The 21,647-nt window shown below is 42.1% G+C and overlaps 1 protein-coding gene across 1 annotated transcript in view; it reads left to right on the forward strand.

Annotated features, from left to right (window-relative positions):
- TNRC6C (trinucleotide repeat containing adaptor 6C) overlaps positions 1 to 21,647 on the forward strand; it is a 106,974-nt gene that overhangs the window by 48,174 nt on the left and 37,153 nt on the right. The window contains exons 4-5 of the mRNA XM_082491997.1: positions 1,268 to 1,594; positions 17,932 to 20,523. Coding sequence (XP_082348123.1) covers positions 1,268 to 1,594; positions 17,932 to 20,523 — 2,919 coding nt within the window. The remainder of the gene's footprint in view (positions 1 to 1,267; positions 1,595 to 17,931; positions 20,524 to 21,647) is intronic.

The raw sequence follows: 21,647 nt of genomic DNA on the forward strand, positions 1-21,647 counted from the left end.
CAGAGCTTTAATCATAATTTTTGAAAACATGAGGCCCATATTTCTGAAGTCCTTAAAAATATTTATTGAATAAATTGCCTGCAAGCATGATGATTTCTTTTTTTAAATCCCAATACGCAGAACATACTTGTGTGTGATTGTAGGTACAAAGTATTTGCACATGTGTCTGCATATTGGGTTAAGCAGGAATAACACTAAAAGTTTGCAAGTAAAGATTCTTAAAGTTTTTCGTTAACTGGAAGCTTTTCCGCCTCTCTAACAGACGCTCTTTTTCAATTAAATTAGTTTTCTGAAATTCAGATTTCACAGCATGCTACCTTCTGTGTCCTAATAACTCTTCCAGTTTAAAAAAAAGTTACTTTGTGCCACTAATTTTTATTTAATAATTATATTTTTCTGCATGTTAGTTGAACAAAACAACAATTATTTCTAGCCATCCTTTTATTTATTGGGCTTTTATTTACTGTTCTAGTGTTCTTAGACATCTTGTTTTGGGAAGAATCCAAGATGTCTTAGAAATGCTGGAAGTGAAAACATCTAAGTAGTTTTTTCGCTTGTTCTGTTGTAAAAGTGATAGGAAATCAGTGTTTTTCTTCTTAGTGTTGTACTCTCCTAAATCATATTTAGTATAAACACCCAGGCACATACACGTTTGTGTATATGAGAGCCATTTGAGTATTTCCGTGAACTTGGTTGCATATACACGAATTGTTCAGTCTTCAGCCTATGTGCTCTCTCCTCTCCTCGTGCAGTGGGTACCAGATATTTATAGAAAACAACTCCTCTGTTGTGTGCTGCTGACTCCTGACGCAGCCTCGGGCGCGGGAGGTGGGTGAAATAAGGCCGGGGGGGGTGGGGTGGGGGATGCCACAGCGCAAAACAGCTGTGTGGGCTCGCACAAAGCGCTGGGTGTGAAGCCTTTATCAGCTCTATTCTGGTACATACATTTTACAGCCGTACATAATCAGTGTTTTTAGAGGTAGATTTCCAAATTGTTATATAAAATGTTTCAGGATAGTAAACTAGCCCTGAGTTCTGGTCGTAACACTCTTCTATTTAGAATATATTTTACAGTCCATGTTTTGCCAACTGTTGTTTGGGAGACTGAAAAACATTATTCCTTTTCTCAGTTCCAGGAGGGAAAAAAAAAAACAAACCAAAACAAAAAAACAAACCAAAACAAAAAAACACCAAACCCACAACTTTTCTGATATTAAAGGAATGTTTCTTTCTGTTTTTCTTTTTTTGTTTGTTTGTTTTAATGTAGTGCCAGAACCTATTAAGACCAGTTTAAGCCAGCCCCAACCTGCCGGTACCGGTACCAGTACTTCCACCAGCACTATTACCAACAGCAGCAATGGCAAGCGTGCGTCTGCTAATGGGCAGCAGGCAGCTGCCTCCCGTTACCTGCCTCGTGAGGTGCCTCCACGCTTCCGCCAGCAAGAACAGAAGCAGCTCCTAAAGCGGGGGCAGCCACTGCCTACTGGGACTCTCACCGGCACCAGCCCAGCACAAGGTACTGGACAAGCAGGGGCGAGTCCTCCTCCGCAGCAAGGAGCAGGTGGACAGCATCATCCCAGTAAGACCCAAACCGGTAAGAATCAAAATCCAGTGGGATGTCAGCTGGTTCTTTATGTAGTTATGCCCTCCACTGTTAGCATGGGTGTTGCAGAAATTTAAGGAATGTGAAGAATTGTCTCAAAATAGCAGGATTTAAAGTGAAGTGTATGCTGTTGCTCTCTTTCTTAAAGAATATATAATGTTATTTCTTGGATCCAGTTCTAAAACATTTTCTTATTTATTTAGATGCTCAGACCTGTGGGGTCTCTTTCCAGTTTTTATCTGTTTCATTGGTAGTTATAATGGATATGACCTTCAGGACATTCAAATACTTCCTTCAGCGATCGTTCTTGCAGAAGAATTGTTAATTTGGGTATTTCCAAGTTTTTTACTATCATTTTGGCAATTTTAGTATCCTTTAAAGAGAGTTTTGCCTATAGTTATATGTAAATCAAAAATGGGAACTTTGCTTGTGTTGTGGCACTTTTATGCCTTTATTTGCTTATGCTCTCAATTGTTATTTTTACATTAGGAAAATAATATTTTGGGAGAAGTAGTTCAGTATCTTAGGCCTTTCTACCACTTCGTTCCCCGTCCTTTGCAGGTAGACACACTGACCTTCTTTTGGCTATTGGAAATAGCATATTGAGGAGTAAGTCTCTTAGCTACCTTTTTTTTCCCCTGAAGCTGCTGATGAGAGAATAAGAAGCAGGTCTCGTCTTATGCGCCTTCTGTGCTAGAGATCATGTAATTTTTACTTTTACAGTGGAGATGACCTTAGTCAGTAATTGGAATAAATAACCTTTTTCGTCACTGCTGTATATGTATGTTGTGTTAGGCAAAGCAGGGAGTGTTCTAAGGGACAGTTATCTACGACTTAGAAAAAGTTATCTGGACTAAGTCACAAGGAGGGTTTTGATATCTTGAATATTAGTAATTTCTGTATGATCTCAAGTGTTGCTCATTATCACGCATGCTGTCAGACATCATAAAATTTGGATCTGAACTGTCTGCAGTTTTTCCCTTTGGGCATTAGTGAATCTTTCACTATTTTTGCTATGCTTGCTGCTGTGATACTGAACTCCAGCAGAGAAAATTATTTGGTGTTGGCTTTAGAAGTTTTAGTTAGATAAGAAAATCATCTCTTTCAGAAATTATAGCTTTTGTGGTTATCGAGATGCATTTGAAAATACTACTCAACTACTCCCCAGGAACACAAATCTGAAAAGGCAAAATAAAACAATTGTTTATTTACTTAAAATGTTGTTGTTTTAGTGAGGCGAAGAGGTTCTGCTTCTGTATTCCCGAGTATTTGGCTTTAGTGAGATGGAAAGTAATCAGTTCCCACCAGTTAGAGCAGCGTTCTCATCATCTTTGCAGATCACGGTTCAGCAGGGATGGTGGCGGACATTTATGGCTTCCTTTTGATTTGGAGGTGTTTGTTAACTGTCAGATTAGTGTTCGGGGTTAGATAGATATATTTTTATATATAAATGTATATATGGAGAGATGTGTTTTGGTTTTGGAAATCTATTTATTATTTATATGGTAGAGACAGATTGACCAACTCAAGTGGCTCAGGGTGGCTGAGGGTCAGTATTAGACTTCTTCCAAGCATCATTATAGAGGTATCTGAAACATCTTTGTTTAGTTGTTAAGAAACATACTGTAGATCATCAAAGTCCACTGTAAATCATAACATAATCCGCAGAAGAACTTAGCTTGAGAGCATAGTACTAACTGTCTGGCTTTGATCTTGCCAGATGCGTTTGTACCTCGAGGGTTTCGACTTCTTTTCCTGATTCCTATTTTAAGTTGCTGTATAAAATAAGCATTTGTTTCTGTAGTTTGTCAGCCTGGCAACTCTCAGCAGATGTTTTACACTGTTGAATTAGTTTGGTTTTTTACTGTTACCATTGGGAAAGTTCAGAATACAGTAAAAGCTAGTACAAATGGCAGGAGGAGCGTAGCAGCTTTTCCACTTCATATTATATTCCATATTGCACAAAAGAACTTAACGCACATCAAATTCTTAGTAAAAGTATTACTTGCAAGCAATTAGTGCACAGGCTCAAAATCATCAGGTTGTTGCTTACGTAAAGACAAAACAAAAGCTTCCAAAGGCACCTGTAAATCTGTGCACAGTTCTTGGAGCAGGGAAGAGAATCTTAACCAAGCTAAATCCTTGGCTACTTTGTTGTCTGCTGAGAGCAGGAGGTTGTGTTTTGAGACTAAAATGGTTGCATCTTCCTCATAGTAAGAACTCGCTGAATACTAGAGCTCAGTGAGTTCGCTTTCCAGCAGGTGGAGCATCAGTTCACTTACTAACTACAAACAGTTACAGGAGAAAAAAACATTACTTCTATCTAGCTCAGTTTGTAACCACGACAGCTGTGTGCCTGGCTGCTTTGTGAGGCCCAGAGAGGAGTAGAGCATTTCTCACTCCCGAGAGACTGTTGTAGCTGTGAAATACACATACTGACAGTCTTATTCGGTCTCGTACTGGCTTCATCTTCACCTTGCCGAGCATAAAGAGCAAAGAAGAAAGAAGAGTACTCAGGGAAGGCCAAGGCCTTTTCATCTCAGCTGTTAGGATTTGAGTAACTAATAGCATCGTTGGGATTCAATATCCTGAAAACCTCCAGCACTTAAATTATGAATTTTCCATGAAATTTAATTCAAACTAGGTCATATTTTTGTGAATGCGAAAATAAAGAATTTTAAAAATGAGGATCCTGACTGAGCAATATATTGTCAGGAGGAAACTTCTTGCTTTCCTCCTTTTATCATCAGTGGGAACTGTATTCCTTTAAATACCTGTTTTGTTGGGTATTTAACTTTTACTTGCAAAGACTCTCGTAAATTACCTGGGGAAGTGAAGGGAAGAACAAAATAATCAAAGTTGTTCAGAAGAGAATTGGCATAGGTACCTGATCCACATATAATCAGGAATTTTGTCGTGTCTGAACAGCACCGGCGTTGTAGAAGAGTGATCACTTCGTGACCATTATTAGACATCTTCAAAGTCTAGAGGCGGTCAATAATACATCAGTGCTCGGGGCTTTCCCCCCCTCTGGTAAGCTGATTGCCTACCAGAGCTTGTTAGACCTGTGCTGGATTCTGCCCAAGTGAGTCTCTATGTGGCTGCTTTATACTCGTGATAAGCAATGGTAACTTTCTTTTGATGGATGACCTGGTATTAATCAAAGAGCCCGGATCGTCGTAAACTAGCATCTTGTATCCAGAAGGTGCTTGATGTAAATTCATGTCTGTAGCTTTTCTTTTTATAGGATCAGATTCCTTCATAGTTAACTTGAAATTATGCAACCATGTTCCTTCCAGTCCCTATTTATTAACTACCTGGGTATGAGGAAGGCTGTTAGAGAGGCATTGCCAGCCTCTTCGCTCTAAAAATCACACTATTTTATCTCTTTATTCTCTTATCAGCAGTCTGTGTTATCTACTGCCGTGGCCTATCCAAAACACTTCTCAGAACTAACTGCAGTGTCGTGAATTAAAAAGGATGTGTTCTGCCCGTGTAAGGAAATTGGGAATTAATGACCACTAATGCATTCTCTGTCAGGTTTATCATCTGGAAATACCAGTGAAGTGGCTGAGAGGAGTGATTTTTTTGTTTCTCTCTTAAGGTAACCTATAAAACATTAACTAGACAAACTGTTAAGAGAAGACCTAAAAACATTTCAAACTGCTTAGAATATTTTAGAAATCTTAGCCCTTGAAAACAGTCTTTTATTCATTGTTAACTATTATGAAACTTATTTTCTGTAGTGCTTCAGAGCAATTTCTGTAGAACAGTTATTTGTCTGGAGCTTCTTTTGAGCTACAAAGTTTGTTCTTGACATGCCCCCTGTGTAAGCCTTGCCAGGGTTACACTGAAGGAAAGCTGTACCTGTAATTTATGAGCAGTATTTCAACATCTAGTCTAGTTTGTTATTTTTACTTAGCAGATGGAGCTTTTAATCTCTTCCCCTCCCCACTTTGTCAACTAACTCCAATAAATGTGGTGAATAGTTAACTTCCATTATTAAGGTGTGACTCGTTAAGGGAATGATCCTTTTGCCATGTGATTTAAAGAATCGAGGTGATTTCTGGAAACTACCATGGGAGATTAAAAATAACAAGTAATACATCCTTCTTTGTTTCTTTACAAATTATGAAGTTTGTATAGGAGTCTCCCGACAACCACTCTGTTTGATGATTATAAGAACAAAGATCAAAAGAAGTAATCAGTTTTTTTTGAAGATGCCTTTCACTTTTCTGCAATTCAGCAACATGAAACCAACATCCATCAACTCAAAAGAAATGTACCATGTCCTGCAGGAGTCATGATGAAACTTCTGCACTTCTTTGTATTGGCGAGTAGAGTATTTTTTGGAACGGATCTGTAACATATGTTTCCGAAGTCTAAAAAGAAATGAAAGCAAGTAATTCATGCAGTAGTTAAAATGAGAGAACACACAAGCATTGTGGAAACTGAGTGTTACGCTTTTAATTTGCTTTATCTGTTGTTTTCTGGGAAGTGAGAATTTGACAGCAGTTACAGAGATTTGTTTTCCTAATGTGGGCTGATGCCAGATTCTGTGCTGAATTTTTCTCTTCTTTTCTGTGAAGCTGGGAGCTTTATTTCATGTTTAAAGATTTCTTTAGCTGCAGTTTGCATGTTCATGCGTGCATGTTGAAGTAAGTGTTGTGGGCACCTGGAAGTTGCTGAGTGCCATTGTGTGGCAGGTTAACTCATCTTATAAATCCATTTGTATAAACTTTGGCTTTGGTAAGTTTTTTAGGAAGCAAGAGAAAAAAAAATTCTTACTGTTAACATCATGCCTGACAATGCTCACTTCAAACATCCAATCCTTTAACTGTGGATTACTTTAGAGTTCCTTCTAATAGGGCAATTTTACACGGTTGTAAAGTCAAATTTGGAGAAACGTTTTAGGGAGAGATAATATCCCTTAAAACCAGTAAATATGGTTGGAAAACACAGATAAGCTTTGACATACAGTTGTTTCATCAGATGTAGCAAAGTAGTAGTGACCTCCATGCTAAATGCACATTTGAGGAGTTGCCCAGTTTACCTTATTGCACTTTGTGATGGCTGAAGGTAAGGCATATATATGCAAAAGTAGTTCTGTGGTATATGAATAAAGTCTCGTTTCAAAAGTTTGAAATAAGCTTGAGCCTGATTTCCTGGAGGCATGGCAAACAGGCCGGTTTTTGACAAATAAAGCACATGTGAAGACTGCCTTTATGGAAATGATTTGCTGAACTTCATCTCTTTGGGCCCGTATTCTGTAATTCCACTAGCAGAATGTCTTTGTTGGCAAAACATTACTGTGATTTTGCTTTTGGTTGGAAAACTACAGAATTAAAACCAGAAACTTTTAGAAATCGATTTATTCTGGATTTTCCGTAAGCAGTGTTTTCCATATGTAATAGTTAAAACACTAAATGCTATAAAGTAGAAATCAAGGATTAGGTAGTATATTTATTCGCCTTGTTTGCACTTTATTGTATATAATTTCACACTTTCTATAGCAAATACACTTTTTAAAAAGTGTACTACCTAATATCTGGAAGATGTTCATTTCTGTATCATGGCTGTTGATCTTGAATGAAGGAACTAGCATGGTGATGTTTCTTCGTAAACACAAGAATTGGCTATTTTTACTAATTCTGTAGAGGATAACTGTAAAATAGCAAACACGTAATGCTTATCTGCAATAAAACTCCTAACAGTTCCCAATTTTTATATCACTTGACTAGGTGTTATCTGTTATTTGCAGAGCAGTTCACTGTACAGCTCGTCACTATACACAACATTTCTGCAATGTGGCTATGCAAAGTTTTCCTACTAGTGGGATCAAATTTATGTCAGGCCATTTGGTTAAAAAAATATGGAAATTACCAGAATTTGTTTTGATTACATCTTTTGCCAAGAGTCTCATCGGATTAGCGTTGTAAAGAGATGTTCAGGTACCATTAGGGGTTGCATGAGTGGTGATTATGTTTCTTCTGGTTTTGTTCCTCAGGGCTTTGTTTAGCATTTGGCAGTGCTTGTTGTCTGGTACATGTCCCTGGAAATCAGGCAGTGTTACCAAAGGTCAATAGTGACAGGTATATGTTTAGACAAAAAGAAGTTGAAAAAAAAACATGGTACAAGGATAAAAATGTAGCAGTTCAGATGGAGACGGGATCTAGCCAGTAGGTACTGTCTGGGTGTACTCCTGAGCGATGAATGTCTTCTGAAATGCAGTAATGGGCAAGTCTGTGAGAGGTGAGTCTCGGCTAGTAAAGGGTTTTGTCTCCCATGTAAATTTAAAAAAATTCCATATGATGCTTGGAATATAGATAGAGAAGTAGCAACCACTGTGTAGCACAAATATGGGCATTATGAATGAAAAATGATGGTAAAAACTCATCAGTAAACTAATCCTTGGAATGAATTTTTCTGTATTGTGTATGTTATCTGACATCAGGCAGCAGACCGTGAAAAATAAATCTGCTGCCTCAAATCTATTTGACAGTGATTAGAATTTTTCACCGGGAGAAGGAAAAATAGAAATCTGTAAAAGGATAAATAACTGAGATGCCTTTATAGTTTTGCTGTCCTCACTTTCAAAGAGCGGGGCTGTGCGAAAGCATCACAACTCGAAGGGCACTGCTTTTGCTCTGGAATCAGCAGACTTGTGTCCTACCTCTAGCGTGCTGTGCTTTGGCAATAGCCGGGTACGGGAGCTGCCCGGGTGCCTGGGCAAAACGGTCAGGAGACAAAGAGTCTGGCGAGTTGTTAAAATGTGCAGATGGCAGTTTTCTGACAAAGCATGTGAAGAGACCGAGTGGCAGGACCTGTCTCTGACGGTGGAGAAGTAAAAGGTAGACAGCGACTAACTAAGGTCAAAATAATTGGGGAAATAAAAGTTCAGTCCTTGGGAAAAGCAGAAGGGGAGTAACATCATGTGAAAATCACCAGAAAGCTGAATTTGTACAGCTCAGGAAACAGGTATGGTGCTACAAGAAACTTAAAAACCACGGAGCTTTGTAGCTATTGGGGGAAAAAAAAAACAAACAAACACAAAGAAAGAACAAAAAGATAACAAAAGATAACTACTTCCAGTAGTAAAAGGAAGGCCAATGGAACTGGTGTGATGTTCAAGAAGAACTATTGACAGATGGCATCAGGAATACTTAAATGCCTCTTTCTTTTATCTGTAAAGTAGTGATTGACTTGGAACTAAGGCTGCCGTGAGTTAGAGTACTAAGGAAATAAAATGTTTCCAATTGTCTGGAAGTGATGAAGTTCACAGTAGACTACGTTGAGGATGGGTTGGAGCAATCTGGCCCACCCGGCGGCATTCTTCTGGAGTGTGAGAACTAGAAAACAGAAAATGAAACAACTGATGTTAAAAGGTGAGAAAGGAGAAACTGAGGAATTACAGATCAGCAGAACCTGCTAGAATTCTAGGAAAAAATAACCACAGCAGCTATTTCTGGGGGTTTAGAACTTGGCAAGAGAGAAGCAGAGAGCCAACATGGGTTAGTGGGGAGCAGGTGGTGCCACAGGAGAGTAGTTCCCTGTCAGCAGCGTGACCTGCACTGCAAAATGGGGGGGAAAAGTCAACTTTGTACAGCCTTTGACAGTGCCTCAGAAGACTTTCTCGTGATGGATGTGTGGTGGTGTAAATAAGTGGGAAGAATAAGATGAAACTATTGTGAGAAGTGTCGTAGCTGCTTGGGAAGCTGTAGACAGAGAGAAGCTCTCAGTCCTGACCAGCAAAATGAGAATGTTTAGAGTGAGAGTGCAAATTTGTACTCTTTGATATTTGCATCAGTCTTTCAGCTGTCAACAACAGCCTTCATTAAATTTTTTGAATGGTACCAAGCTGGAGAAGAGTGCAAGGCAACTGCAAGATAAAATTACAGTATGGAATAGTGGTGACAAAATTGTGTAATTGAATAAAAAATGAAGAAAAGGGCAGGCACTTTATTTTGGCCAGAGCAGCTCTGCACACAAATATGGTTACGTGAGTATCACTCTGCAAAAATGGGTCTGGCATCGGTCGCAGGGTAAACCAGATTAATGGTGTCACACTGTTGAAAAGATGACAGACGTACTGAGGGATATAAACAGTTATTGCTTCCCATGAGGCACTTCTGATAAGGCCTCTGAATATTTGAGTCCAGTTTGGGGTACTGTGCCTTCAGAAGGAAGGGAACCAGCTGGAAGCAGTGCAGAGGAAGGCTTAAATTTCAGCAAGGAAGATTTAAGGTTAGACATTAGGAAAAACATGCCGATATGAAAGCTATCTTAAGAGGCAAGAGAGAGCACTTGGGCATGTGCCGTCTCTGGTGGAGGGCTTCCTTGGTGGGGTGGGCAAATGTCACTCAGTGAATGTCAGGAATGGCTGTTTAGATCAGGTGAGAGGTCTGCATAACCTCTCAAATCCCCTCTTTAGTCTTCAGGTATCTGTAAGGATTTCAAATTTATCACGCCCGTGCCCTGCCGAGGTTGCTACAAGACGGGGCACGTGGAAGGGGACGGACGCTCTGGGCCAGCGTGGGCTGGAGTGGAAGATGTGCTGCATTTTGCCCCCAAAATTTGGTGGGGGCTCGGGCCCTGACTTTTCCGTGGGGTTCTGCATTGCCCTCCTCTGTACCCCTCTCTGGTAAACACAGCCCCCTTGATTTGGTGCCCTTTGTAAGCACCTGCCTCCCTAAATTGAAGTTGATTACTGGAAGCTTATGTTAATAATAAGAAAAAATACAGAGAATATGGGATTCTGTCTTATATTCTCTTCCAGATTTGACATAGCATTTTAACTAATGGAAATTTCAATCATGTATAGCTGGTATTAAAGGAATGTAGTAAGCTGCAACGGTACTTCCACTTTAAAGATATTGCAAAATTGACCCTCAAGCTTAGTTTCTGGATGCATTTGAAATAGTTTTCTGAATAGAAACAAAACCAAACAGATTTGGTTTTCATTCATGATGAGGTTAAACCCGTCTGGTATTCAGAGGCTATTGCAAAGAAACAGAGAATAAATGTCTTCAGAAGGAAACCAACTATTTTCAGGAGTACTTTAGTGGAACAGTTCTTGAGCCAAGAATAGCAGCAGGGATTGTGCTTTGGTAGTGAAGTGGCAGCAATTCGGAGACCGCAGCCAAACCTTTAAAGAGACATCAGTTGTGTGCGATGCGGTGCAGAGGGGTGAAACTGCTCAGATGAACACCTGACAAGGATTGAAACAGCAAATTTAAAACGTGCTCCATTTACTGTGTAATTAAAATGTATTTGGGGCAGATAGGAGGAGGAGGAGGAAGAGCAAGGAGGTGAGGAGGGGAAATAATTGTAGAGGCGTGCGTTAGACATACTGGAAGTTTTTGTGTAAATTATCCTTTGAGATTTGTATACATGCATTGATAAAAGTTCACTAGGGGTGTTCTCGGAATTTGTGATGATATTTAGGTCCTGAACACATTAAGTTTCCCCCCCCCCCCCCCCCCCCCCGCCCCGTTCCGTTCACATTCTGTGTGTTGATATGTCTTAAATAGAACCCGTGCCGGCGGGTGTTCAAAGATGGTGGGTCCCCTTCTGCGGGCGGCAGGACGCGCCATGCACCGCGCTGGGCTCTCCAGGGCAGTTGTTCTCTGCGTTTATAAACAGCAGCGCCTTTGATTAATACGCTCTCGTGCTTGGCACTTAGATCTTTTTGAGATAGAGGCAGGGAAGTCATTACGGGGCTTGGCGGCGCGCCAATACGCGGCTGGGACTCGGGCTGCTGCTCGCCCGCTGGCGGGAGCTGCCGCTGGGGCAGGGGCAGGCAGGGGCTGGGGGAGGCAGAAGCCGGGGCGGGAGGAGGCAGGAGCTGTGGCTGGGACGGGCAGGAGGGGGCAGGAGCTGAGGCAGGGGCAGGCAGGAGGGGGCAGGAGCTGAGGCAGGGGCAGGCAGGAGGGGGCAGGAGCTGAGGCAGGGGCAGGCAGGAGGGGGCAGGAGCTGTGGCTGGGGCAGGCAGGAGGAGGCAGGAGCTGAGGCAGGGGCAGGCAGGAGGGGGCAGGAGCTGTGGCTGGGGCAGGCAGGAGGGGGCAGGAGCTGAGGCAGGGGCAGGCAGGAGGGGGCAGGAGCTGTGGCTGGGGCAGGCAGGAGGGGGCAGGAGCTGAGGTGGGGGCAGGAGCTGAGGCAGGGGCAGGCAGGAGGGGCAGGAGCTGTGGCTGGGGCAGGCAGGAGCTGTGGCTGGGGCAGGCAGGAGGGGGCAGGAGCTGAGGCAGGGGCAGGCAGGAGGGGGCAGGAGCTGAGGCAGGGGCAGGCAGGAGGGGGCAGGAGCTGAGGCAGGGGCAGGCAGGAGGGGGCAGGAGCTGAGGCAGGGGCAGGCAGGAGCTGAGGCAGGGGCAGGCAGGAGCTGAGGCGGGGGCAGGAGCTGCAGGCAGGAGCGGGCAGGAGCTGCTGGCCGGGCAGGCGGTCGGCATCGCCCGCGTCTGCTCTTGGCTGACTTTCAAAAGCAGCCAGGGTGCTAATTGTAGCTGGGTCCTGAAGTGAAAATGTTTTGTGACAGTTGAAAGAATTTAAAGAGGAAGGAAGATCCGGTTTAGTGTCAGCTGCAATTAGGTAATCAAAGCTTAAAAATCCCACTCCGTCGCTACCTTCACCTAGAGTTGCAGAGCGCGGGGAAGGGGGAGGAGGGCATTTCCATCGGCAGTGCCACCGGGGCCCGGCCGAGCTCGCAGGTCGTCTGGGCGCACGCTTGCACAGAGAGATTTTCTTGGCAGCTCTACAGGATGAGGCTCACACTGTACACAGCCGACATATTGAAGCCGAGAGCCCTGGAGAACGTAGATGCAGGAGTAGAAACAGCTCCGCACACAATGTAGCGTCTCCTAGGATGGTTGGGCGGCTCCTTTCTTCAGGTATTTTATTACCCGTCAGCCCTTTTTAGAGCCAAAAAAAAAAAAAAAGGAGAGAGAAAGTAACCCTAACCCTGAGAAAATAGCATCTGCGTCTGTTAAATCAATTTATTACATAACATTTGAGGGAGAGCAGCAGCACAGCGTCCTGAGCTTTTGGCAGCATTTCAGGTTTGATAAAATGGCGTCTTCGCAGTGAGCTGCTTTGCTAAAGATATGTTGCACGGAGCAGAAAAATGCAATTATTCGGTGTTTTCTGCTGCTGCTTTTGTTTTGGAGAGGCGGCTTTTAGTGGAGTCTACTAATAATGAAAAACGTTGTTTGTTTTTGCTTGTTTTCCTAATGCATTTAAAAGCTTTCAGCATCAGAGGAAAGGAACTACATTTTAATGTTGTAGTGCAAAAAATTAAAACAGAGTAACAGGCTTTCCCGCTTGTGTACTTAACTGTGGTTTAGTTTTAAAATAAATAAAGCTGCTTTATTCAATGCTTCTATCTCTTTTCTGTCGTTCCACATTATGTACGCTGTTCGTGATTTCAGCTTCCTAACATCTGTGAGACTTGTAAGTTAGCTTCAAATAGATGACAATTTTCAAATTTGTCCTCAGCCTCAGACAGCGTATGCATAGAGCTGGATGTAGCAGGAAACCTGAAATATCAGCACCACAATTCCCAGATTTCCTACTTTATTATGTTTCGTTCTTCAGAATAGATGCTTGTGTCACCTTTTCTTTTTATGAAATTAGCGTACGTTTGATCTAGCACTTAAAATGTTTCTGGTAATTACTATTTAATTCAGATTTTGAAAAATTCACGTATAGTCTTTTAAAGATCTGCTCACGTTGAATTGAAGACTTCCTTTTGGGGGGAGAAAGTAATATGCCATTTTTTTCTCAGCTTCCTACTCAAAATCACTAACCTTTTGTGTGACAAGTAAAATCCCCAGTAGTACTGTCACTGGCCTTTGGGATTTTTCTCTTCTGCATGTCAAAGCAAAGAAATACGTCTAATCTGTCCTTTGGGCAGGACAGGGCGAGCCGATGAATCTGGTTGTTGTTACTCTGACATGAATTCAAAACTAAAGCTAGTAACAAGAGAGGGAGTCACTGTTAGATCTGATTGAAAATTGGATGAGCAAAACTTATTAATAATGTGGTTCTCCTTAAAAGTTTATCCCAGGCTTTGCCATTTCCCACCCTCTCTGTATTTCAGTTCCTAAATCAGCTGAACATTATATTATAATTCAGGATGCATAATTTTACTGCGCAGCATTTGAGGTAATTGCTGCAATGGAAGTTGTGAAGATACAGTTACTTTTGATGCAACTGAATGAAAATGTAAAATATTATTGTAAATAACATTTTCAGAGGAGGATTGAAATTCTGGATAAACTGCTTCTACAGGCAAAGTATTTTGCTTTTTGAAGAAATGCATACAACAGCTCCCATTTCACTCTACTTGTACTTTAGATTTGTAATCTCTGTAAACATGAAACTGATCTTGCAACTAATGATTCATATTCATTATCAAATACAGCCAACAAGGTTTTCTATTTTTAATAAGTATGGTAAAGTATGGTAAAGTATGTTAGGTAAAGTAATAATAACACCAGCAATCTCCTTCCGTCCCATTAAGGATATTATTTAAAGTCAAAACCAAACCCTCGTGCTTTTTGGTAACACCGGTGAAGGCTCTGCATTTTCCAGGTATCATGTGATTGCAATTTGACAGAAGTTATGTTTAAAACAAATTTGAGCTGTTATTCTTGGTATTAGATTAATTTGCCCTTCCTGATTGCTGAAGAAATATTGTTAATTAAAGGACTCATATTTTATAGAAGATGCATAAATAAGATTTTTCAAACACAAAGTATTGATTTAAAAATCACTTTCACTTTGCAGTGTACCCACACTGGGATTTGGTAGCATGACATACCTGTGGTTCCTGTTCCTGATGCTTTGTTCAAAACCTTTGGTCAGTTCACAAGGGAAGGATAGAAGTGCTTCTGATGGACTGCAGTGCTTTTATTTCTGATCTTCGCATAAATAAAGAGGAACTGGTTCTTAAGAATTTTTTAATGGGTTTCCCATTTCAGTTTTAACAGGTTTGAAAATAGAAGAAAATATTCACAATTTATATGAAGAGTCGGTTTCCTAGAAAGTTGGAGGAAATCTATGTGTTCCACAAAACCCTCAAACTAACAAAAAATTCTCCAGATTTAATCCTATAAAATATTTTACTGTCATTATTTTTCCCAAATGTTTAAAGTCCTTAGGCATAAATTATGATTGTGTTGCTAGTTATAGAATTTATAGGAATAAACTCCTTTTTCTCTAGAGAAAATGGAAAAATGTATTTTGGTTATTTGCTTCTAGAGACAAGAATGTAAAGAATCCTCTCTTCAGGGTCAGTTCTGTACTCAAACTCTGTTATGTTTGTCCAGCAGCAAGGTCACAGTTTTTGCAGCTTTCTGTTTATATTATACATTTTTTTTTCATTCTCTTTGTTATCTGTCCTGTTGACAGGTACACTGCTGCTCGAGGGGGCGCTTGCTTATTTTGCCACCTAAAAAATTATTGTAATCCTTATCAAAATAACCGCTTGTGGATTAGTCAGTGCTTGTTGTAAAGGTTTTAGTCTGAATCTCAGTAAAAGAAGCTATGCTGATGGTACACAGAAGTGAGTAATCGTGGAGTTGCAAACCCTTGAAAGGCAAAGGGGTTTGAGCTGCATGTGTGCTGCTTCCAAGGCAAACATACTTGGTGTGCAACTGGCCGGAGTGGATGTGCTTGTCCCAGCTGAGGCGTTTGGCCATTTTTTGCTGTTTACATGATCATCTCTTGGTTTCTATAGTTCCCCCTCATAATTTTTTTTTTTTTCTTCTTGTTTCTCTGCCTGGTCTTCAAAACCCTCGTATCTTATTTAATGAACCATTTTGCTCCCTACTCTCGGGAATCTGTTTTGTCATCTTCCTCTTCCATTGCCACCCCTTCCCTTTTATTTTCTGTCTCCCGAGTTCTCTCAAACTTGAGCGTTGCTTTAACCACCATCTTTGGGGGAGAGGAGAAAGAAAAAGAAACGATTAAACAAGCAGCTGCTTTTCATCTCATCTTGTCAGGCCCTAGTGTGGTTTTTGTGAGTATTGAGAGTCTTGCGCTGTGCTCGTGATCCTTCTGCACAAACCTGCCCTGCACACTCTCGCTTGCCTTGGGCAGCACCGTCGTTCTCCCCGGCACTTGCATATGTAGCTTAGGTTTTGGCTTTGACAAGACCTTTTTATTGGAACAATGTATATCAAGCCACTTTTAAATCTTTCTGTCATGTCTGAAATGTAGTGCCGAATCTCACCACCCACAGTGTTGAAAAAAAATTTCGCGACCTCCTCTTATCTGATTCTTTGGTTGCCTCAACTTCTTATCTTCTGGCCTGGACTGCTGCTGCTTTTTCTCTTTGTTCATTCCTGCTCTGCTAAGAACGCTGCTTGGCTCATTTTTCTGACCCTGTTGACCCTTTTAAAGTCGTTTCACAGGCCTCGTTTCCCCTCCATGTCTTATCTGGGATTCTGCTCTCGGTTTAACACCTGTGTAGCAAACCTAGATTATCAGGTAAAATTTCAACCTTCTTCCGTAGCTCTGTAATGTCACCAGTCAGCTTTATCCGGGAATAACATGATACTTTCTTCCTTTCTAGCCACTGCCTGTAGGGGAGAGAATCCAGGTAAATCCAAGTGGCACTTTTCAAATTGTCATTTGGATTTGGCATACGCACGTCAATTATTGCGCTCTTTCTGTGAAACGCTAGGCTTTTCCTGGCACCATGAGAAGACAGGTGATGAGCTAAGACTGTTTTCCCCTTCCTTTCTCTGGCATTCACACTCTTGCTTCAGTTGGTTTAATTTTTAAAAAAAAAATAAATAAATAAAAGAGGAAATACACAGTCTGTCCTGGTTTAGTGTGTTTGTTTTTCATCTTGATAAATCTTAATGAGGCAATCTCTCTTGAAAAGCTACAGGTGAAATGTGCGAATAAGACTTTGTCAAAGAGTGAGCTTTTTTTTCTATTCTCGGAACAATTCTTTTTTGCAGTATTAGAACACCTCTAATTGGAGGCAGTTAGGGGAACTAATCACACCAAAGTATTTGTGATTTAAATTAATGCATATTGGGCACCCACTGTTAACAGCTTATTTGGGAGGTTTGTTGCATCCATCTTCCCCACAAAATATTCTTCTTATTTTTTATGATTTGAATAAGTCATGCTTCTGTAGATTTACAGCAAGTAAAAATAATTGATACCCAAAATGTCTAACATATATATGCAGTTTTCTCCTTTATTTTGAAAAGCAGTTACGAGGAACTGTTCTGCAGATGCTCTCTATTACATATCCTTGGGATCAGACTGAATTACTTGCTATAAAATTCCCATCAAAAGGAACTAAAAGGAGTAATCTGTACTAGAAATCTTGTAGAGAGCAATCAGGATAGAAAGTAAATGCAAAAACTTTAGCTAAGCTTGAGTTCTCAGCATGAGAAGTGTTGTGACTTCCAGTTTTACTTTGTACCCTAGCAAGCAATTAGATGCTCAAGAGCTTTAGTTTAAATTTTTGGATTAAGGTCTATGTTTGAGGATGTGGGAGGTGCTCCAAAAAGAATGTCTTCTGAGTACCTGTACATCATGACATTGGTTTGGGGGGGAATTGGACTATATGTGCAAGTGCAAAAGAATGTTTAAACTGCGTGTAAATTCTTTAGGAGATAAGTTCTTGACAAAACTGTCTTATTTAGAAATGCCCAAGTTCTCTGCTAAAATGTAAGTTACAGTAGTGGTGTTCAAATGTATAATTGACGCTGAGTAGTGAAGGTGACTGTCCGAATTTGTTCCTTTATTTACAGGAAGGGTTGAAAACCTAAATGCGGTATAAATTTAGTGTGTTGAGTGTGATGTGGGTATGTATGTAATATCTAATGGCAGGCAGGCATTTTGCATTCTTTATTGGATGCTCCTTCTTTGTGTTTCTCTGAAGAATGAGAATTGAGTCAAAAGAAATGGATAAATGGTAAGAGTCTGCTGGATATTCTTCTGTGTTTTTTCCAAGTTTGCTTTTTAGATTTTTCACATAGATTAGTGTAATTGCTATCCTTATTTATTGCCTGCTTATTATTTCTACGAGTGTACTGAGGGATACAAAACACTTTAGTTGCTCTGTTCTAAAACGGAATTGTTCCATTATTTTAATTCAGAGTTTTGCCAGATTAAGAAAAAAACCCCCAACTACTAAATATGAGCATCACGCTTTATTGTTGCGAGGAAAATTACTGTATTATATTAGAGAATGTAGTCTAAATTTTAGCAGAACGCAGTGTTGTTGCTAGCAATGTAAAATAGTACTTAATGGAGGGCTTTTGCAGTGCTTGAACAGAGGACTCATTCTTAACCTTGTTGGATCCTTTCAGATCTCAGCCACAGTGGATTGGGAGACCATTATGAGAATTCCCACTGGGGACAGCAGCCCGCTTTCAGGAGTGAAGGCAACTGCAGCTGGGATAAAGTGATAATAGACAGGACTGACAAGGAAGCGTGGCCTTCCATTACCGGAGCCGAGACTGAGTCTGCCTCAGAATGTACTACAGACACTGACTCTGCCTCCAACTGTGGCTCAGAGAACAGTAGCATGGCTACAGGGAGTGCCCAAGGCAACTTCACTGGACATACAAAGAAAACTAATGGCAATAATGGCGCCAACGGAGCACTCGTCCAAAGCACTTCTAACCAGAGTGCCCTTGGAGCTGGTGGAGCAAACGGTAACGGCAACTCAGCCAGAGTGTGGGGGGTGGCTGGGGGCCCCAGCTCTGGCCTAGCCCACTGCTCTGCCAGTGGCGGGGATGGAAAGATGGACAACATGATGGGAGATGGTAGAAGTCAGAACTGCTGGGGTGCTTCCAACTCGAATGCTGGCATTAATCTTAACCTTAACCCTAATGCCAATCCGGCTGCCTGGCCTGTACTTGGACATGAAGGAACTGTGGGAGCAGGCAACCCTTCCAGTATTTGCAGTCCAGTCAGTGCCATAGGTCAGAACATGGGCAACCAGAATGGGAACCCAACAGGCACCTTGGGTGCTTGGGGAAACTTGCTGCCGCAAGAGAGCACAGAACCACAAACGTCCACTTCTCAGAATGTGTCTTTCAGCGTACAACCTCAGAACCTTAACACTGATGGACCAAATAACACTAACCCCATGAACTCTTCACCAAACCCTATCAATGCAATGCAGACAAACGGACTGCCGAACTGGGGGATGGCTGTTGGTATGGGGGCCATCATCCCGCCCCACCTGCAAGGCCTTCCTGGTGCTAACGGAACATCGGTTTCTCAAGTCAGCGGGGGCAGTGGTGAAGGAATGGGCAGTTCAGTGTGGGGGATGTCCCCAGGTAATCCTGCCACAGGAAACAGCAATTCTGGGTTCAGTCAGGGGAATGGAGACACTGTGAACTCAGCATTAAGTGCTAAACAAAATGGATCCAGCAGTGCTGTGCAAAAGGAAGGAAACGGAGCGAGTGCGTGGGATTCGGGGCCTCCTTCTGGTCCTGGGGTACTAGCGTGGGGCAGGGGCGGTGGCAACGGCGGCGTCGGTAGTATGCATTCTGGAGCTTGGGGCCACCCCAACCGTAACGCCAGTAACGGTGTGAACGGTGAATGGGGCAAGCCCCCAAACCAGCATTCCAATAGTGACATCAATGGGAAAGGATCAACAGGGTGGGACAGCTCTAGTGTTACCAGTCCGAATCCTGCCATGCAGCAGGGCAATGAACAAATAAACTCTTGGGCCAAAGCTGCAGCGTCTGGCACCACAGCTAGCGAAGGAAGCAACGACAGCGGTGGCAGTCAAAATGAAGGCAGTACTGGGAGGGAGGGGGCTGGAGAGGGCAGGAGGAGAGACAAAGGGATGATAGACCAAGGGCAAGTTCAGTTGCCAAGAAATGACCTTGACCCCAGGGTCCTGTCCAATACGGGGTGGGGACAGACCCCTGTAAAGCAAAACACTGCCTGGGAATTTGAAGAGTCCCCAAGGTCTGAACGAAAGAATGACAATGGAACAGAGGCCTGGGGTTGTGCAGCTACTCAATCTTCAAACTCAGGGGGGAAGAACGATGGGTCCATCATGAACAGTACAAATACCTCTTCAGTATCTGGGTGGGTCAACTCTCCACCGGCAGCTGTTCCAACAAATACAGGTTGGGGAGACAATAGCAACAAAGCACCAAATGGCCCAGCGGGATGGGGAGAGTCAGCAAGCTCTACTACTGTTAATAATGCTGCTGCTGCCAAAAGCGGCCACGCTTGGAGTGGGACCGCAAATCAGGAGGACAAATCACCTACCTGGGGTGAACCTCAGAAACCCAAATCTCAAAACTGGGGAGATGGACAGAAATCAAATCCAAGCTGGACTTCAGGAGGTGGAGATTGGACAGATTCGTCGTCTGTTCCTGGACACTTGGGTGATGGGAAGAAGAATGGATCTGGATGGGATTCTGACAATAGATCAGGGTCTGGCTGGAATGATTCCACAAGGTCTGGGACCAGTGGTTGGGGAAATGGCACAAACAGCAAGGCTAATACAGGTACAAGTTGGGGGGAGTCTTTGAAGCCGGGCCCCCAACAAAATTGGGCTAATAAACCCCAGGACAACAATGTGAGTAACTGGGGAGGAGCTGCTTCTGTAAAACAGACGGGGTCAGGGTGGGTTGGTGGGCCAGTGCCAGCCAAACAAAAAGAGAACTGTGAGGCAACTGGCTGGGAAGAGCCGTCTCCACCGTCCATTCGTCGCAAGATGGAAATCGATGATGGTACCTCAGCTTGGGGCGACCCAAATTACAACAACAACAAGACTGTAAACATGTGGGATAGAAATAATCCTATCATTCAGAGCAGTACCACAACCAACACCACCACCACTAGCACCATTATCAACACAAGCATGGTTGAACCTCAGCCATCGCACCAGTCAAGTGCCCAGCCGAACCGGTCCCCGCTGCTTGGTCCAGGTATGAACATAGTTTTATAAGACGTTTTATACCAGTACCGATTACTGAACGCTGCCTGGTTTTATCAGTGTGTGGTTACACATTAAAGATAAAACCCCCATATTTATGTCATAGAATAAGTTTATTCATTTACTTGGAAGCGATGTTAGCTTCTTGTCTTGAGGACAGAACCTATGGAACCTGACACACAAGCTTCCGTAGTCCGAGTGCCTGCGAGAAAGGCTTGAAACGCTCCCTGGTCGTTAACGCGCTGGGTCCTTACATCGGTGATTGGTATTTATTTTGTCAGCTCTTCCACAGTTACTTAGCACCTTCTTCTGATTCAACCATGGGAGAGTTTGGGGTCTTTTTGCTAACCTTTTTTTCTCGTCTTCTGTTACCATTGCTCAGTCTTTGTTCCTGTTTAGACAGTACGCATCTGTTTCTTTTCTGCAAACCATATCTCTTGGCAACAGATGTTTTTTAAGGGTTGCATGAATCTAGGCTGTTGCTGTTTCTCTGTCTTCTGTTTGGTGTCTTTTATGAAGAAATGGTTCTCTTCCATACTTAGGTCTCAAGCACGGGTAGTATCCTGGACTTTTATGTGCTTCTCATAAAGCTGGATTGGTTAAAGATGTTAATATTCAGGGTGGCTGGGAAAAGTTATTTTAACGTCAGCTGTGTTCCAAAGACAAGGTTTTAGGCATCTAGGAATTTTTCTAATCAAAGACGAAGTACTGTTGTAGACAAGCAGCAAGGAATAAAAGTGGGGGGAAAATGAGAAAAACGCTTAGGGGGGAGGTATTTAAATAAAAGTTCCCAGCAGCCCTGCTCTATATCATGACCACAGACTTCTCAAAATAAATCTAATCTTTCAATGCTCTTTGAAATTCTTCATCTGATTTTTCTGTCCAAGTTTTTGTTTCGTCTTGGTCATGGCTAAATATTGACTTTTTAACCATGTTTTTCTCCAAGTGGGATTTGTTCTACTTCTCTTATTTCCATGATTTTTCTCTTTGATGTCGTGAAATAATTCATACTTACTGTAATGTCTGGGTAAAAACACTCTCGTGTTCCCTACTCTGGTTAAATATTTTAACAGTTGAGAGTATCTATTTTAATAAATCAATGCGTGCTCCAGAAGG

This window comes from Vanellus vanellus (assembly GCF_965231255.1).
Source record: "Vanellus vanellus genome assembly, chromosome: 17".
Lineage (NCBI taxonomy): Eukaryota > Metazoa > Chordata > Aves > Charadriiformes > Charadriidae > Vanellus > Vanellus vanellus.